General features: G+C 52.2%; 1 protein-coding gene across 3 annotated transcripts in view; it reads right to left on the reverse strand.

Annotated features, from left to right (window-relative positions):
* Nucleotides 1–14297, reverse strand: part of LOC140428452 (tyrosine-protein kinase Srms-like) — a 95754-nt gene that overhangs the window by 37801 nt on the left and 43656 nt on the right. For 2 of the 3 annotated variants that reach the window (XM_072514929.1, XM_072514927.1), the window contains exon 4: nucleotides 8898–9042. In XM_072514929.1, the coding sequence (XP_072371030.1) occupies nucleotides 8898–9042 (145 nt within the window). The remainder of the gene's footprint in view (nucleotides 1–8897; nucleotides 9043–14297) is intronic. The other variant, XM_072514928.1, reaches the window with a different exon arrangement.

Here is a 14297-nt window from a genome sequence, read left to right on the forward strand (position 1 = left end):
CAAAGAGGTGTTGCATAAAAGGATGGTGAAGTTCGGGATGCTGCAGCCGGCAAGACTATGGGTCATGTATCAGGAGAGACACCATTATTTCGAGACGGCGGAGGAAGCATGGACCTTCATCAAAGAAGAGAAATTGGATCGGAACTGAGGGACTGATGCTGCAGGAAATGTTATTGTTAATGTTATGGTTGAAGTTAATTGAGAAGTAAATTGGGAAGGGGGGAGACATTGGGGAAATGTGGGCGCCGGTGAGGGGGTAAAGACGGGACATAGTTGGAGAATGGGGAAGGGGAGGGGGGAGGGGAAAGGGAGCTGCGCCATAAGAGGCAGGTCAGGTAAAGGGATGTTCCCGCGCCAGAAAGAATAAGGCGGGAAGACAGGCGCAAGGCGGATGGGAGTTCCCCACACGGGGGGGTCGAGGAGTGAGCAGGAGTAGCCGGGGTCAGTTGAAGTCAGCTGACTTACGGAAGTAATATGGGGGGAGCAATCACGCTAGAAAGAGATCTAGCGGGGAGGGAGGGGGAGGGGCGGGGGGGGGGACAACTGGGTTGCTGCTGCGGAAATCCAAAAGGAAATGGCTAAAGAGTGGGTGGGCGGGGATGGTGTGCGGCGCTGGGGGAGCGAGCGGGAGCGCGGAGGCGGGATATGGGACTGGCCTAGAGAAGGTCATGGCTAGTCGACACGGGAGGGGGGCAGGTAGCCCCCTAGTGAGGCTGATCACGTGGAACGTGAGAGGCCTGAACGGACCGATAAAAAGGGCCCGAGTGCTCGCGCATTTGAAAGGACTAAGGGCAGACGTGGTTATGCTCCAAGAGACGCACCTAAAGGTGGCGGACCAAGTTAGGCTAAGGAAAGGATGGGTGGGACAGGTGTTCCACTCAGGACTGGACGCAAAGAATAGAGGGGTGGCCATTTTGGTGGGGAAACGGGTAGCATTTGAAGCAAAGAACATCGTAGCAGATAGCGGAGGTAGATATGTAATGGTGAGTGGCAGGCTGGAGGGAATGGAGGTCGTGTTGGTTAATGTGTATGCCCCAAACTGGGACGATGCGGGATTTATGAGACGGATGCTGGGGCATATACCGGACCTGGAGGTAGGAAACTTGATTTTAGGAGGGGACTTTAATACGGTGCTGGACCCGGGGCTAGATAGATCCAGCTCAAGGACCGGAAGAAGGCCGGCAGCGGCCAAGGTACTTGAGGGGTTTATGGACCAAATGGGGGGAGTGGATCCATGGCGATTTCTTAGACCTAGGGCTAGGGAGTTTTCCTTCTTCTCCCATGTCCATAAAGTGTACTCCCGGATAGATTTTTTTGTTTTGGGAAGGTCGTTGATCTCTAGGGTGGAGGAAGCTGAGTACTCAGCCATAGCGGTTTCGGATCATGCCCGACATTGGGTGGACCTGGAATTAGGAGAGGAAAGGGAGCAGAGAACACTCTGGCGATTAGATGTGGGACTGATGGCGGATAAGGGAGTGTGTGCAAGAGTGCGGGCGTGTATTGAGAGATACCTGGAGGTCAATGACGACGGCGAGGTCCCTGTGGGAGTGGTATGGGAAGCACTAAAAGCGGTGGTCAGAGGAGAGCTGATCTCCATTGGGGCCCACAAAAGGAAAACAGAGGCCAAGGAAAGGGAAAGATTACTGGGGGAGATTTTAAGGGTGGATAGGGAATTTGCAGAGACCCCGGAGGAGGAATTATACAGGGAGAGGAGACGACTCCAGACGGAATTTGACCTTCTGACCACCAGAAAGGCGGAGGTACTGTGGAGGAAGGCACAGGGGAGGAGGTATGAATATGGGGAAAAGGCTAGTCGCCTGTTGGCTCATCAATTGCGAAAGAGGGCAGCAGCGAGGGAGATAGGAGGAATTAGAGACGAAAGGGGAGACGCGGTGCGAAGGGCAGGAAAGATAAATGAGGTGTTCAAGACCTTCTATGAGGAACTGTATAGGTCTCAACCCCCAGAGGGAAAGGAGGGGATGCGGCAGTTCCTGGACCAATTGAGGTTCCCGAAAGTGGAGGAGCAGGGGGGTGGTAGGCCTGGGGGCACCGATTGGGGTGGACGAGGTTATTAATGGACTGGGAAGCATGCAAGCAGGGAAGGCCCCAGGACCAGACGGGTTCCCGGTGGAGTATTACAGAAAATATGTGGACTTGTTGGCCCCGTTGATGGTGAGCACGTTCAATGAGGCCAGGAAAGTGGGGACTCTACCCCCGGCGATGTCGGAGGCGACGATATCGTTAATTTTGAAGAGGGATAAAGATCCGTTGCAGTAGGGGTCCTATAGACCCATTTCATTATTGAACGTGGACGCCAAATTGTTGGCAAAGGTACTGGCATCGAGGATAGAGGACTGTGTCCCGGGAGTGGTGCACGAAGACCAGACAGGATTCGTAAAAGGGAGACAACTGAATGTTAACGTGCGACGACTATTAGGGGTGATAATGATGCCCCCAGTGGAGGGGGAGGCAGAGATAGTGGCGGCAATGGACGCAGAGAAGGCATTTGATAGGGTGGAGTGGGAGTATTTATGGGAAGTGTTAAGGAGGTTTGGGTTTGGGAACGGGTTTATTAGCTGGGTTAGACTTCTTTATGGGGCTCCAATGGCAAGCGTAGTTACAGGTCGACATAGATCGGAGTATTTCCGACTATATAGGGGAACAAGACAGGGATGCCCGCTGTCTCCATTGTTGTTCGCGTTGGCAATTGAACCTCTGGCCATGGCGTTGAGAGACTCCAGGAAATGGAGAGGGGTGATTAGAGGGGGAGAAGAACACCGAGTCTCGTTATACGCGGATGACCTATTGTTAGACGTGTCGGACCCAGCGGGGGGGATGATAGAGGTTATTGCGAATTTTGAGGGGGTTCGGGGATTTCTCGGGGTATAGGCTAAACATGGGGAAGAGTGAATTATTTGTGATACATCCAGGGGACCAGAGTAGAGAGATAGAAGGCTTGCCTCTAAGGAAAGTGGAAAGAAACTTCCGATACCTGGGGATTCAGATCGCTAGGAGCTGGGGAACCTTGCACAGACTTAATCTGACACGGTTGGTAGAACAAATGGAGGAGGACCTTCAAGAGGTGGGACATGCAGCCTCTATCGCTGGCGGCAGGGTGCAAGCAATTAAGATGATGGTCCTCCCGAGGTTCTTATTTGTATTTCAATGTCTCCCTATACTAATCACCAAGACCTTTTTTAATAAAATAGACAGGAGCATCACGAGCTTCCTGTGGGCAGGGAAAGTTCCGAGAGTAAGGAGGGGGTTCCTTCAGCGTAGTAGGGACAGAGGAGGATTGGCACTACCGAACTTGGGCGATTACTATTGGGCCGCCAATGTGGCAATGATACGTAAATGGATGATGGAGGGTGAGGGAGCGGCGTGGAAAAGACTGGAGAGAAAGTCCTGTAAAGGGTCGAGTTTAGAGGCGCTGGTGACGGCGCCGCTACCGATCTCACCTAAAAAGTTTACCACGAACCCGGTGGTGGCGGCAACATTGAATATCTGGGGACAGTGGAGGCGACAGAGAGGGGTGCGGGGAGCCCTGGTGGGGTCCCCAATCAGGAACAACCATAGGTTCGCCCCAGGAAGAATGGATGGAGGATTTCAGAGCTGGTACCAGTTGGGAATTAGGAGGGTGGGGAGATTTATTTATAGATGGGGACTTTTGCGAGCTTGGGAGCATTGGAGGAAAAGTATAAGTTGCCCCGGGGCAATTTCTTGAGATATATGCAGGTGAGGGCGTTTACTAGACAACAGGTGAGGGAATTTCCGTTGCTCCCGACACAGGGGATACAGGACAGGGTGCTTTCAGGGGTGTGGGTCGGAGAGGGCAAGGTGTCAGAGATTTACCGAGAGATGAGGGAAGAGGGGGAGGAGTCGGTGGGCGAACTAAAAGGAAAGTGGGAAGAAGAACTAGGGGAGGAGATAGAGGGAGGGTATGTGGGCTGATGCCCTAAGCAGGGTAAATTCCTCTTCCTCATGCGCCAGGCTTAGCCTGATTCAATTTAAGGTGCTACATAGAGCACACATAACGGGAGCAAGATTGAGCAGGTTCTTTGGAGTGGAGGACAAATGTGGGAGGTGTGGCAGGAGCCCGGCAAACCACGCACATATGTTTTGGGCGTGCCCGGCACTGGAAGGGTATTGGAAGGGAGTGACGGAGTGATTTCGCGGGGTGGGTGAAGGCCCGGGTCAAACCAGGCTGGGGGTTAGCTCTATTTGGAGTTGCGGAAGAGCCGGGAGTGCAGGAGGCGAAAGAGGCCGACGTTGTGGCCTTTGCGTCTCTAGTAGCCCGGCGCAGGATCCTACTCATGTGGAAGGAGGCGAAACCCCCCCGGACTGGAGGCCTGGGTAAATTATATGGCGGGGTTCATTAAACTGGAGCAGATAAAGTTTGCCCTGAGAGGATCGGCTCAAGGGTTCACCAGGCGGTGGCAGCATTTCTCGACTACCTAGGGGAACGTTAGAGGGAAGACAGATGACCAGCAGCAGCAACCCAGGGGGAAGGGGGGGGGGGAGGGGGGGAGGGGGGGAGGAGGGAGGGGGGGGTTTAGTTTAGTTTAGGTCAAAGATAAAGGGGTTTTGTTACTTGTGTATTGTTAAAAATTTCTGTATTGTTATTGTTGCGTTTGCTTTGTAAGAGGGGGAAAAATTGTTGTTTGGGAAACAAAATTTCAATAAAACATATTTTTTTAAAAAGAAAAATGGCTGGCAATTTTGAGTCCATGGGACTGTATGATGAGAACACTGAGCGGTAGAGATCATATACTGAAAGATTCAATTGTTTTGTCCAAGTGAATAAAATTGAAGCAGATGTTGTAGTCTCAACTTTCCTGAGTACAATATGGGGGGGGGGGGGGGGGGGGGGGGGGCGGAGGGACAAAATTCCACCTCCTGCGAAGTCTGTTGCAGCCAGAAAAAACAAACTCAAAAAACCTACGATGAGATTGTGGAGATATTGCTCGGCCACTTCTCATCTAAATCTTTGGTCATCACCAGTGTGTTCAGGTTCCATAAACATAACCAACAAGATGCTGAATCAATCACACAGTTCGTAGCTAATTGAAGAAGTTAACTGAATACTGTGAATTTGGAGATGTCTTGAACGACACCATTGGAGACAGACTGGTGTGTGGGTTAAGAAGTGAAGCTATCCAAAAAAAGCTGTGAACAGAAAGCAACTCAAACCTAAAGAAGACTTTAGAAGTTGCAATCATCAATGAAATTAGCAGCTAAGGAAGCCCACCAATTAAATGTCAGCACTAGAATCCATAAAATGTTGCTGAGACCCAAACACAGACATAGGTTTGAAATTGACACCAATGTGTAAAGACTGCTGGTGCAAAGATGCAAAATGCAGGAATTGTGGTAAAAAGTGGTCTTGCAGAGCAGATTATGTACATAAAATAATCTCAGGAGAACTAGGTACAGAACAATTGTTTATTAGCCAAAGAGTTGGAGAGCACAACCTTAGTGAAGGATCTCTAGAGTGACTACAAACCAGTGTTCTAACAGGTGCCTAATGTGTTCTGAAAGCAAGTATTACTCTGTGCTTTTGGGATGTAGGATGGATTGAGAGCTGTATGTTTTTTATTTCTTGTTTAATTAGGAATAGAGATAGTAATTAAGGGTATTGTATTTCCTGTATTTAGTAGGATTGTTTAAGGATAATTGTAAGCTATATTGAGGTGAGATGATAGAGTTTAATATTGTGTTAATAATAACGTTTTGTTTAAAAATACCAAATCTCTCTTTCTTCATCCAATCACTCCTGGAGCGAAGTAGTCTTTCCGCAGAGTCTTACAAAATAAACTAAAATATTAGGGTTCGGTCCAGTATCCTAACCACTGTTGGGGTCTGGTCTGGGATTGTAATACACTGACAATGATACTTGGACTGCACACTTGTATTCCATCTCTAGCAGCGAGCTGGATGTAGAGATGGGCATTGCTATTGCCAGTAGATACATACATGATAAAATATTGTCAATCAAATCTCCATGGGAAGGCTGGTGGACGCTCTAGATTATATTTACCTAACGAGTCGTCAATTAATAGTTTGAGCGGTAATATTTTCTGTTTTGACAAAGTCAATAACACTCTGTAACTGCAGGACAAGTTAAGAAGTATACCAGAAATAATCCACTACTGTCAGAAGTTATGGACATGGGTACTTTGTGGCAAGACCCTGGGAGCAAACCCAGAGTTGAAGCCATATATTACCTGAAGACTTGAACTATCCGTTGAGGTTGGTTGTCTCCTCTGGGGAATAAAGGCCATCATTCCGCCATTGTTAAGGGAATGTGTCCTAAACCAGTTTCATGAAAGTCAGTGTAGGATAGTGCGAATGAAGGAGATAACCGAAGCTATTTGGAGGGCCAGGTTTCGATAACGAAATTGAGGAGGCGGGCACTTGTTCAGCTTGTGCAAAGATTTGGGACTTGCCACCATTGGCGCCATGACACCCATGGGAATGGCCAGAAGGGCCATGGCAAAGAGTGCACATAGATTTTGCCGGAATATTCGAAGGACAAATGTTTTTCATTGTGGTAGACCTGCAATTGAAATGGCCTGAAGCTGTCATTATAAACACTATGTCCTCAGAGTGAACAATAGAAAGACTGGGTGAAATTTTTGCAAGATGCTGAACAACTTGTCAGCAACAATGGGCCAGTTCATTTCACAGAAATTCACAAATCATCTAAAGGAGAATGGAAACCAACACATCCGATCTGCTCATATCATCCTGCCACAAATGGGCAGGCTGAAAGGTTTGTTCAGGCAATGAAGCATTAATTGCAGGTAACTCGTGAGCAAGGATCATTGTCTAAATGTCTAAGCCAATTCCCGATGACAGACAGGAATACAATACATTCGAGAACCCAGAGTTCTACGGCCTTACTCATTGCAAAGTGTCAGTTACACACACTGTTTGAGTTGCTGAAGCCGTCTCAGACAAGAGAAATTGTTGAGAGGAAACTGCAGTCAGGTTTTGCGATGTGAGAACAGGGCCAAATACCATGTTTTTCAGAAAGGTCAGGCAATATTGGCAAGGAACTATACCACCAGTGAGAAGTGGATACCTGCCATCGTTCTTCGCACCGACCAATTGGTCTCCTACATTGTTCAAACCTGGGATGATATTCTGTGGAGACAGATTCAACCAAGAATCTGCAACCAAGAAACTGTGCCAAATGAAGATCGAGACATTCATGAAAACCTGACTATACCAGAAATAACTGTGGAAGACAGTATCCCAATTGAGGATACTTCAACACCGAGTCAACTTACGAACACTACGTTGGCTCTGGCAAAAACAACTACAGTTGACGTCCAAACTAGACCAAAATCACCAGTGGTTGCAGTCGGCATGAATAAGCAGAAACCCAAGGTTCACTGACAACCACACAGAAAGCGATGTCCTCAGGAAGGCCTAACTTATTGACTGTTGTGTTTATTAATTATTCATATTGTAAATTTTGATTGTTAATGTTATATTGAGTTTCATTGCAGGAACCTCGAATGTAAAGGGGGAAGAAAGTGTACATTCATGTTTGTTCCTAGTTGGAACAAGGTCACGTTAAGAGTCCGATCACATGACGTATTGATGACATCAGCAGCCGTTAGCAAACGGCAAACAGGCACTCTATTCTAACAGTCTGTAGACTAAACACCTTTCCAATAAAGTTTTTGGTTGTTTGTACCTTCGTTGTCTGCAAGCCTTTATAAATACCACACTGACAGTACAATTCTTTTTCAAAAGTCCATCTGTAACTGCCAGCTGAATCTTTACTGGGATGCCCTGCCGTGATGGGGCCCTCCAACTGTTTCCCCCTCCTCCCCCTGAACCCCTCAAAGACAATGCTGCACCTTGCCTTGTGTCTGGGGTAATGCAACTCTCAGTTACGTGCCATTTTTGATTAACTAGTACCCCCATTTCCTGAGCATGCCAGATAATAATTGGAAGTGTTGCCCACATCCTGAGAATAAAAATACTAACTGATATTGGTTGCACCGCATTTAAAACATTTTGACACCATCACATGGGGGTGATGTTAACGCCATAGAGAACAGATTAGGAGGAGAAATAATTTTTACTTTGTATGTGTGCCTTACAGGAGCTTTTCAGGAACACTATTATTTCATTCTGTTTCTAACCTACACAGTTTTTGGTTATCTAATTAATTAACTGCAAGATCTCCTTTCATAGCTTATGTGAACTCTAAAGAACAGTTTATGAAGAAATAATTTTGTACGGTGAAATTCTTGGCAGGGAGCCTCATGAAGCAGAACCATGGGTTGGAGATAGGCCTCTGGTACTATAACGCTGATTGTGTGACCTACGTTGTGGCTGGCAAGACTCGCTGTTCCTCTCTCCACAGATGCTACCAGACCGGTTGAGTTTTTTCAGCATTTTCTGTTTGTATTTAAGACTCCAGACGGGCTCTACACTGGGGGTGGAACATCAGAAAACTATCCTGGCTTATTGCCACTTCAACTACATTCATTCAGAATAACATCTTGGAGGAGGTTCACTGGCCTTCCTGCAGTGTGTTTTTCGGCGGAAGGAAGCAGCCCTCTGTTGGCCGTAACCAGGATCTTCTGGTCCCGCTGCTGTGAATGGGATTTCCAATTAAATCCAACCCACTCCGCCCCAAAACCTGCGGCGGGGGTGACCCGGAAGATCCTGCCGATGTGAACAGCCGGAAGATCTCGCCCCTTAAATCAGGTTATTCACTTCCCATAGGGAATTAAAGGATCTTCAAATTTTACATATCTACAGCTAGCCTTTTCTCTTCAAAACTAATTGTGAATTTGTGCATTTGTTCAGATTACACCCAAGCCCACCTTCTGGACATCACACATCCCATCTCATAAACACATCATGCCACAAACCCTTTTTAAGCATTTTGATTGCCACATGTTGATTTTCCTTCCAAACACCTTCCCAGACTTCTCCAAAGTGGCCTTCTCCCAGTTTCCGCAGCAACGTAAATTCATCCTTGGGCCTTTCCCATTCATCAGCTATATAAACATTCTGCTGCAAGTAAGCCAAAACAGTAATAGACTTTTAATATGTACTTAACAAAAAAACATGAAAGAATAATATGACAGGCACTGTACGATTCAACATTCAAACTCCAGGACGTGAATATTTACTGAGGTAGATTCCAATTTAATCATATCTGGAAACCATTATGAATTCCCGCATTTAAGAAAGGTAAACCTAATTGTAGATGGGGAAATAGAATATTTAGATTCTTTTATAAGTGAATTTGGGTTCCAGAGGTGGGTTTTGACATCACTATAGGCTTTGTAATCTCTGGGTATATTTCAGTGCTGTAGTGAGGGACAGCTGTGCAATTGGAGATGTCTGGGACAATGCTCTTCTTTCATGAGCTTCTGAATCCTTCATTCCCAGCAGCCGGCTGCCAGGGGTGTAGCTGCAGAGTTCTTAGATTGGCTACTACTGCTCTGTTACCAGCTTTAAGTGCAAAGTTCTGCCAGAGGGGTAGGTCTGCATCAGATCTGCATTCAGGGCAGAAGGTATGGGTGATCTGTGGACTTTTCAGGCCCAGAGCACTGGAGTCTAGCAAGGGGTTGGTGGAGGGGTAGAGTCGGATAAGGTGCAGGACACAGAAAAATGGCCCTAACATCGACAACCTCGCTTACCTACTCAGGGAGAAGTAAATATCCCATGATGTTCCTTGATTTCTCGAGGAATTAAGGGCTATGGAGAGAGAGCGGGTAAATGGAGTTGAAATCAGCCATGATTGAATGGTGGAGTGGACTCGATGGGCCGAATGGCCTTACTTCCACTCCTATGTCTTATGGTCTTATGTTCCCTGAAGAAAAGCAGAGAATTCCGGTGTCGCCTAGCCACCCTTAAACAAATACCATCAAAAGAGTAGACTACCTAGTAATTCATTAGTTTGCTGTTTCAGAGATGTTTCTATACACAAACATATTGGGCTATAATAACAGCAACTACAATTCAAAATATACCCATTGTTGTGAGGTGTAACCTACTTCCACACGGAGCGAGGATCCTCAAGTAAGCTGAGTGTGCAAATTAAAACCCAAATGGCTATGTGGTGAGAGCTGAAGATTATGTGCTGTTATATTCCTGACCTGTACCACAGTTCCTATTTATTATCAGACACACTGGGCGAAATTCTCCGTTATCGGCGGAAAGTCCGCCGATCGGCGCAAAAAACGGCGCAAATCCCACTTGCGTCACGTCATAAAAATGGGACGATAGTCTCCGGCCCGAAATGGGCTAGCAGCGACGTAACGGGATCCGCGCTTGCGCAGTGGTTCACGCCGTGCAGCGTCATACGCGCTGCACGGCGTGACGGCTCATAAGGCCGCGCAGCTCCCCCCCACCCGACCAGAACACCCGACCGCAACACCCGACTGGATGGCTGGCCGTCGCTCAGCCCCGAGGTTCGAGTCACGCGATGTGGAGGTGCTCCTGGACGCGGTGGAGCAGAGGAGGGACGCCCTGTATCCCGGGCACGGCCGCAGAGTTGCCCCACGCCACAGCCGGCGTCTGTGGAGGGAAGTGGCAGAGGCCGTCACCGCTGTGGCCCTGACACCACGGACAGGCACCCAGTGCCACAAGAAGGTGAACAACCTCGTCAGAGCAGGCAGGGTGAGCCTCCCCCATATCCCCCCTCCCCCATATCCCCATCCCCCATATCCCCCCTCCCCCATATCCCCCCTCCCCCATATCCCCCATATCCCCCCTCCCCATATCCCCCCTCCCCCATATCCCCCCTCCCCCATATCCCCCCTCCCCCATATCCCCCCTCCCCATATCCCCCATATCCCCCCTCCCCCATATCCCCCCTCCCCCATATCCCCCATATCCCCCCTCCCCCATATCCCCAAGTGAATCCAGCCCTAACCTTAACCTCTGCAATGCACGCGCAACCGATGGCGTGCATTCATATACCTGCCTAACACTGTTGCCTTTTACCCCTGCCACCACCCACCCCCCCCACAGGAGAAGCGCGCACACAACAATAGGGAGCATGTGAGGACTGGAGGAGGGCCCGCTGATGAGAGGCCACTGACCGTACACGAGGAAAGGGCCCTGGAACTGGCTGGCGGACCTGAGGACCGGGAAGTTGCTGATGCAGAGGTCGGGGGCCCACGAGCAAGTGAGCCACCAACAGCCCGTCCCCATATCCCCCCTCCCCTATATCCCCCTCCCCCGTATCACCTGATCACTGCCTGATGTCTAACCATGCATGCTTCATTGTGTATCGCAGGACCAAACGTCCAGGCACCCATCCCCGCAGATGCAGACCGCCCGCAGGATGCCCCTCGGAGACCACAGGAGACGGAGAGACCCGCACCCTCCAGCATGCGACCCTCGCAGGATGCCCCTCGGAGACCACGGGAGACGGAGAGACCCGGACCCTCCAGCATGCGACGCCCGCAGGATGCCCCTCGGAGACCACGGGAGACGGAGAGACCCGGACCCTCCAGCATGCGACGCCCGCAGGATGCCCCTCGCACACCACGGGAGACGGAGAGACCCGGACCCTCCAGCATGCGACGCCCGCAGGATGCCCCTCGGAGACCACGGGAGACGGAGAGACCCGGACCCTCCAGCCTGCGACGCCCGCAGGATGCCCCTCGCACACCACGGGAGACGGAGAGACCTGGAGTAACAGGGATACGACACCCCCGTCACGTGCGGGAGCGACCACCCAGCGATGAGGGGGGCAGCCACAGGCCCCCGTCACATCCGAGCCAGGACACCACTACCCAGGACACCACTATCCAGGACACCCCTACCCGGGACACCACTACCCGGGACAGCACTACCCGGGACACCACTATCCAGGACACCCCTACCCGGGACACCACTACCCGGGACAGCACTACCCAGGACACCCCTACCCGGGACAGCACTACCCGGGACACCCCTACCCGGGACAGCATTACCCGGGATAGCACTACCCGGGACAGCACTACCCGGGACAGCACTACCCGGGACAGCACTACCCAGGACACCCCTACCCGGGACAGCACTACCCGGGACACCCCTACCCGGGACAGCACTACCCAGGACACCCCTACCCGGGACAGCACTACCCGGGACACCCCTACCCGGGACAGCACTACCCGGGACACCCCTACCCGGGACAGCACTACCCGGGACAGCACTACCCGGGACAGCACTACCCGGGACAGCACTACCCAGGACACCCCTACCCGGGAAGACGAAATACCGGACAGTGACTCAGAGTGGATGGGTGGAGACGAACCCCCACCCCAAAGTGCCATGGAGTCAGAGTGGGACGAAGAGCACGACACAACGCCACTGCTGTCACCAACACCCTCCACCATCGCAGAAACACTCACCACGGTTGGGCACTTTAGTGATGAGGCGTCTGGTACACTCACTGGTGCGCACGACACAGCCGTCCCGGTACAGCAGGTGGAGGTAGGAGCAGCAGAGGGACCGGGCGGTCGGAGGGCAGCCCAGGCCAAGCGAACATCTGCCGTCCAGATGGATCCCGGGTTCCTGCAGTTACCACACCCACACATAGATCCGATGCAACCACCGACCCGGAGACGAGCGAAGAGGGTGACGGTCAGCTTGCGGTGGCTGCGGTCGCAGGTGGAGGAGTCCACCCGCGTCCAGGAGCTGGGAGTGGTCCCGGTCTTGCGTGCCACCCAGGCTGACACCGCACGGGTGGCGTCCGCGGTGGAGGCAATGGGTGCGACGGTGTCAGACATGGGGAACGGTTTGCGAGGCCTGGGGCCTTCCGTGCAGGCGGCGTCTGTGGCCCAGGAAATGGCTGCCCTCTCACAGGAGGCCATGAGCCAGTGCCAGCGCCAGATGGCAGAGGCGCTCAATGCCATAGCCCAGTCTCAGCAGGCCATGGCCCAGTCTCAGCAGGCCATGGCCCAGTCTCAGCAGGCCATAGCCCAGTCTCTGCAGGCCATGGCCCAGTCTCTGCAGGCCATGGCCCAGTCTCAGCAGGCCATGGCCCAGTCTCAGCAGGCCATCGCTGAGGGCATCGGCGCCAGTGGCCATGTGCGAGCCGGCGTCGCACTGTCACAGACAGGGTTTGACAACCCCCTGGGCTCCATGGCTGCAAACCTGCAGACCCCTGTCGATACCAGCACGGGCCTCCAGGACTGGCAGCGCCAGATATCGGGGGCGCATCGGATGGCCAGTCCGTTCGCATCCCCCACCCATGTAGAGGCCTGGGGGCCATGGGGCACCCCGAGGGAGGAGGGGGTGGTGTGGTCCGTCCCGGCTCCCTCTGTAGGGGAGGTCCCGGTACACCGCGACACCTCGGACTCCCCCCCTTCCGTCCCAGGTGCATCGGGTGGGCAATGGGCAGGACAGGCTGGCAGCTCGCCATCGCAGTTGCCCGGGCCGCAGCCTGGCCCATCTAGGCCAGGACGCCCCAGGAAACGGCCGCCAAAGGGATCCAGTGTCAGAGGGCAGGAATCACAGGAGTCCACCTCCAGTTCTGCTGTACCGTCTGGGGAACCACGTAGACGTAGTCAAAGGGCCCGTAAGGCCAAACAATTAGACACTGAGTAAGTTGGCACGGGTGCAGGGCACAGATGAGTTTTAGGGGCTAGGGCACGTGCATGAACTCCTTTGGTTATTAAAGTCAATGCTACACCTACCGAAGCTGCCTTTGTGCTCTGTCCAAAGTGTGCGGGCGTGTCATGTACGTTGAGCGCAAGTGTGTGTGTGACGGGTGGTCTTACCTCAGCCCCAGGTGAGTCTGCCCCCTTCCCCCGGGCCGCCATCAACATCCCCCGGGCAGAGGACGGGACCGTGCGCTGCAGTGTCACAGCCGCATGCAGGGATGGTCCGGGTGGATGGTGGTACTGTGGCCATGGGTCAGACATAGTCCAACGATGTAGAGCCAGGAGCTCATCGCAGGGCGGGTTGTCATCATCCTCCATGGCCTGCGATAGACACGCGTCCACCCGCAACTGGGTGAGCCCGGCCCGTTGTGCCGCCGGTGGATCGGCAATTGGGGGGGGGGGGGTGGTGTTCATGCGGGTGGGGTGTGTGGGGTTGGGGAGGGGGGTGAGGGTGCTGGGTGGGTGGATGGGTGGGAGGTGTGGGTGGTCGGCTGTTGCCATGGTGTGCGGTCTGTGGCCATACTACCCGATTCCCACGCCCATCTAGTCAGTGAAGCGGGCGGCTATCAGTCTGTCCCGTGCCCGCTGGGCCAGCCGGTAACGGTGGACAGCCACCCGCCTGTGTCTACCCCGTCTGCCCTGACCATTGCCCCCATCCGCCTC

This window comes from Scyliorhinus torazame, chromosome 8, assembly GCF_047496885.1.
Source record: "Scyliorhinus torazame isolate Kashiwa2021f chromosome 8, sScyTor2.1, whole genome shotgun sequence".
Classification (NCBI taxonomy): domain Eukaryota; kingdom Metazoa; phylum Chordata; class Chondrichthyes; order Carcharhiniformes; family Scyliorhinidae; genus Scyliorhinus; species Scyliorhinus torazame.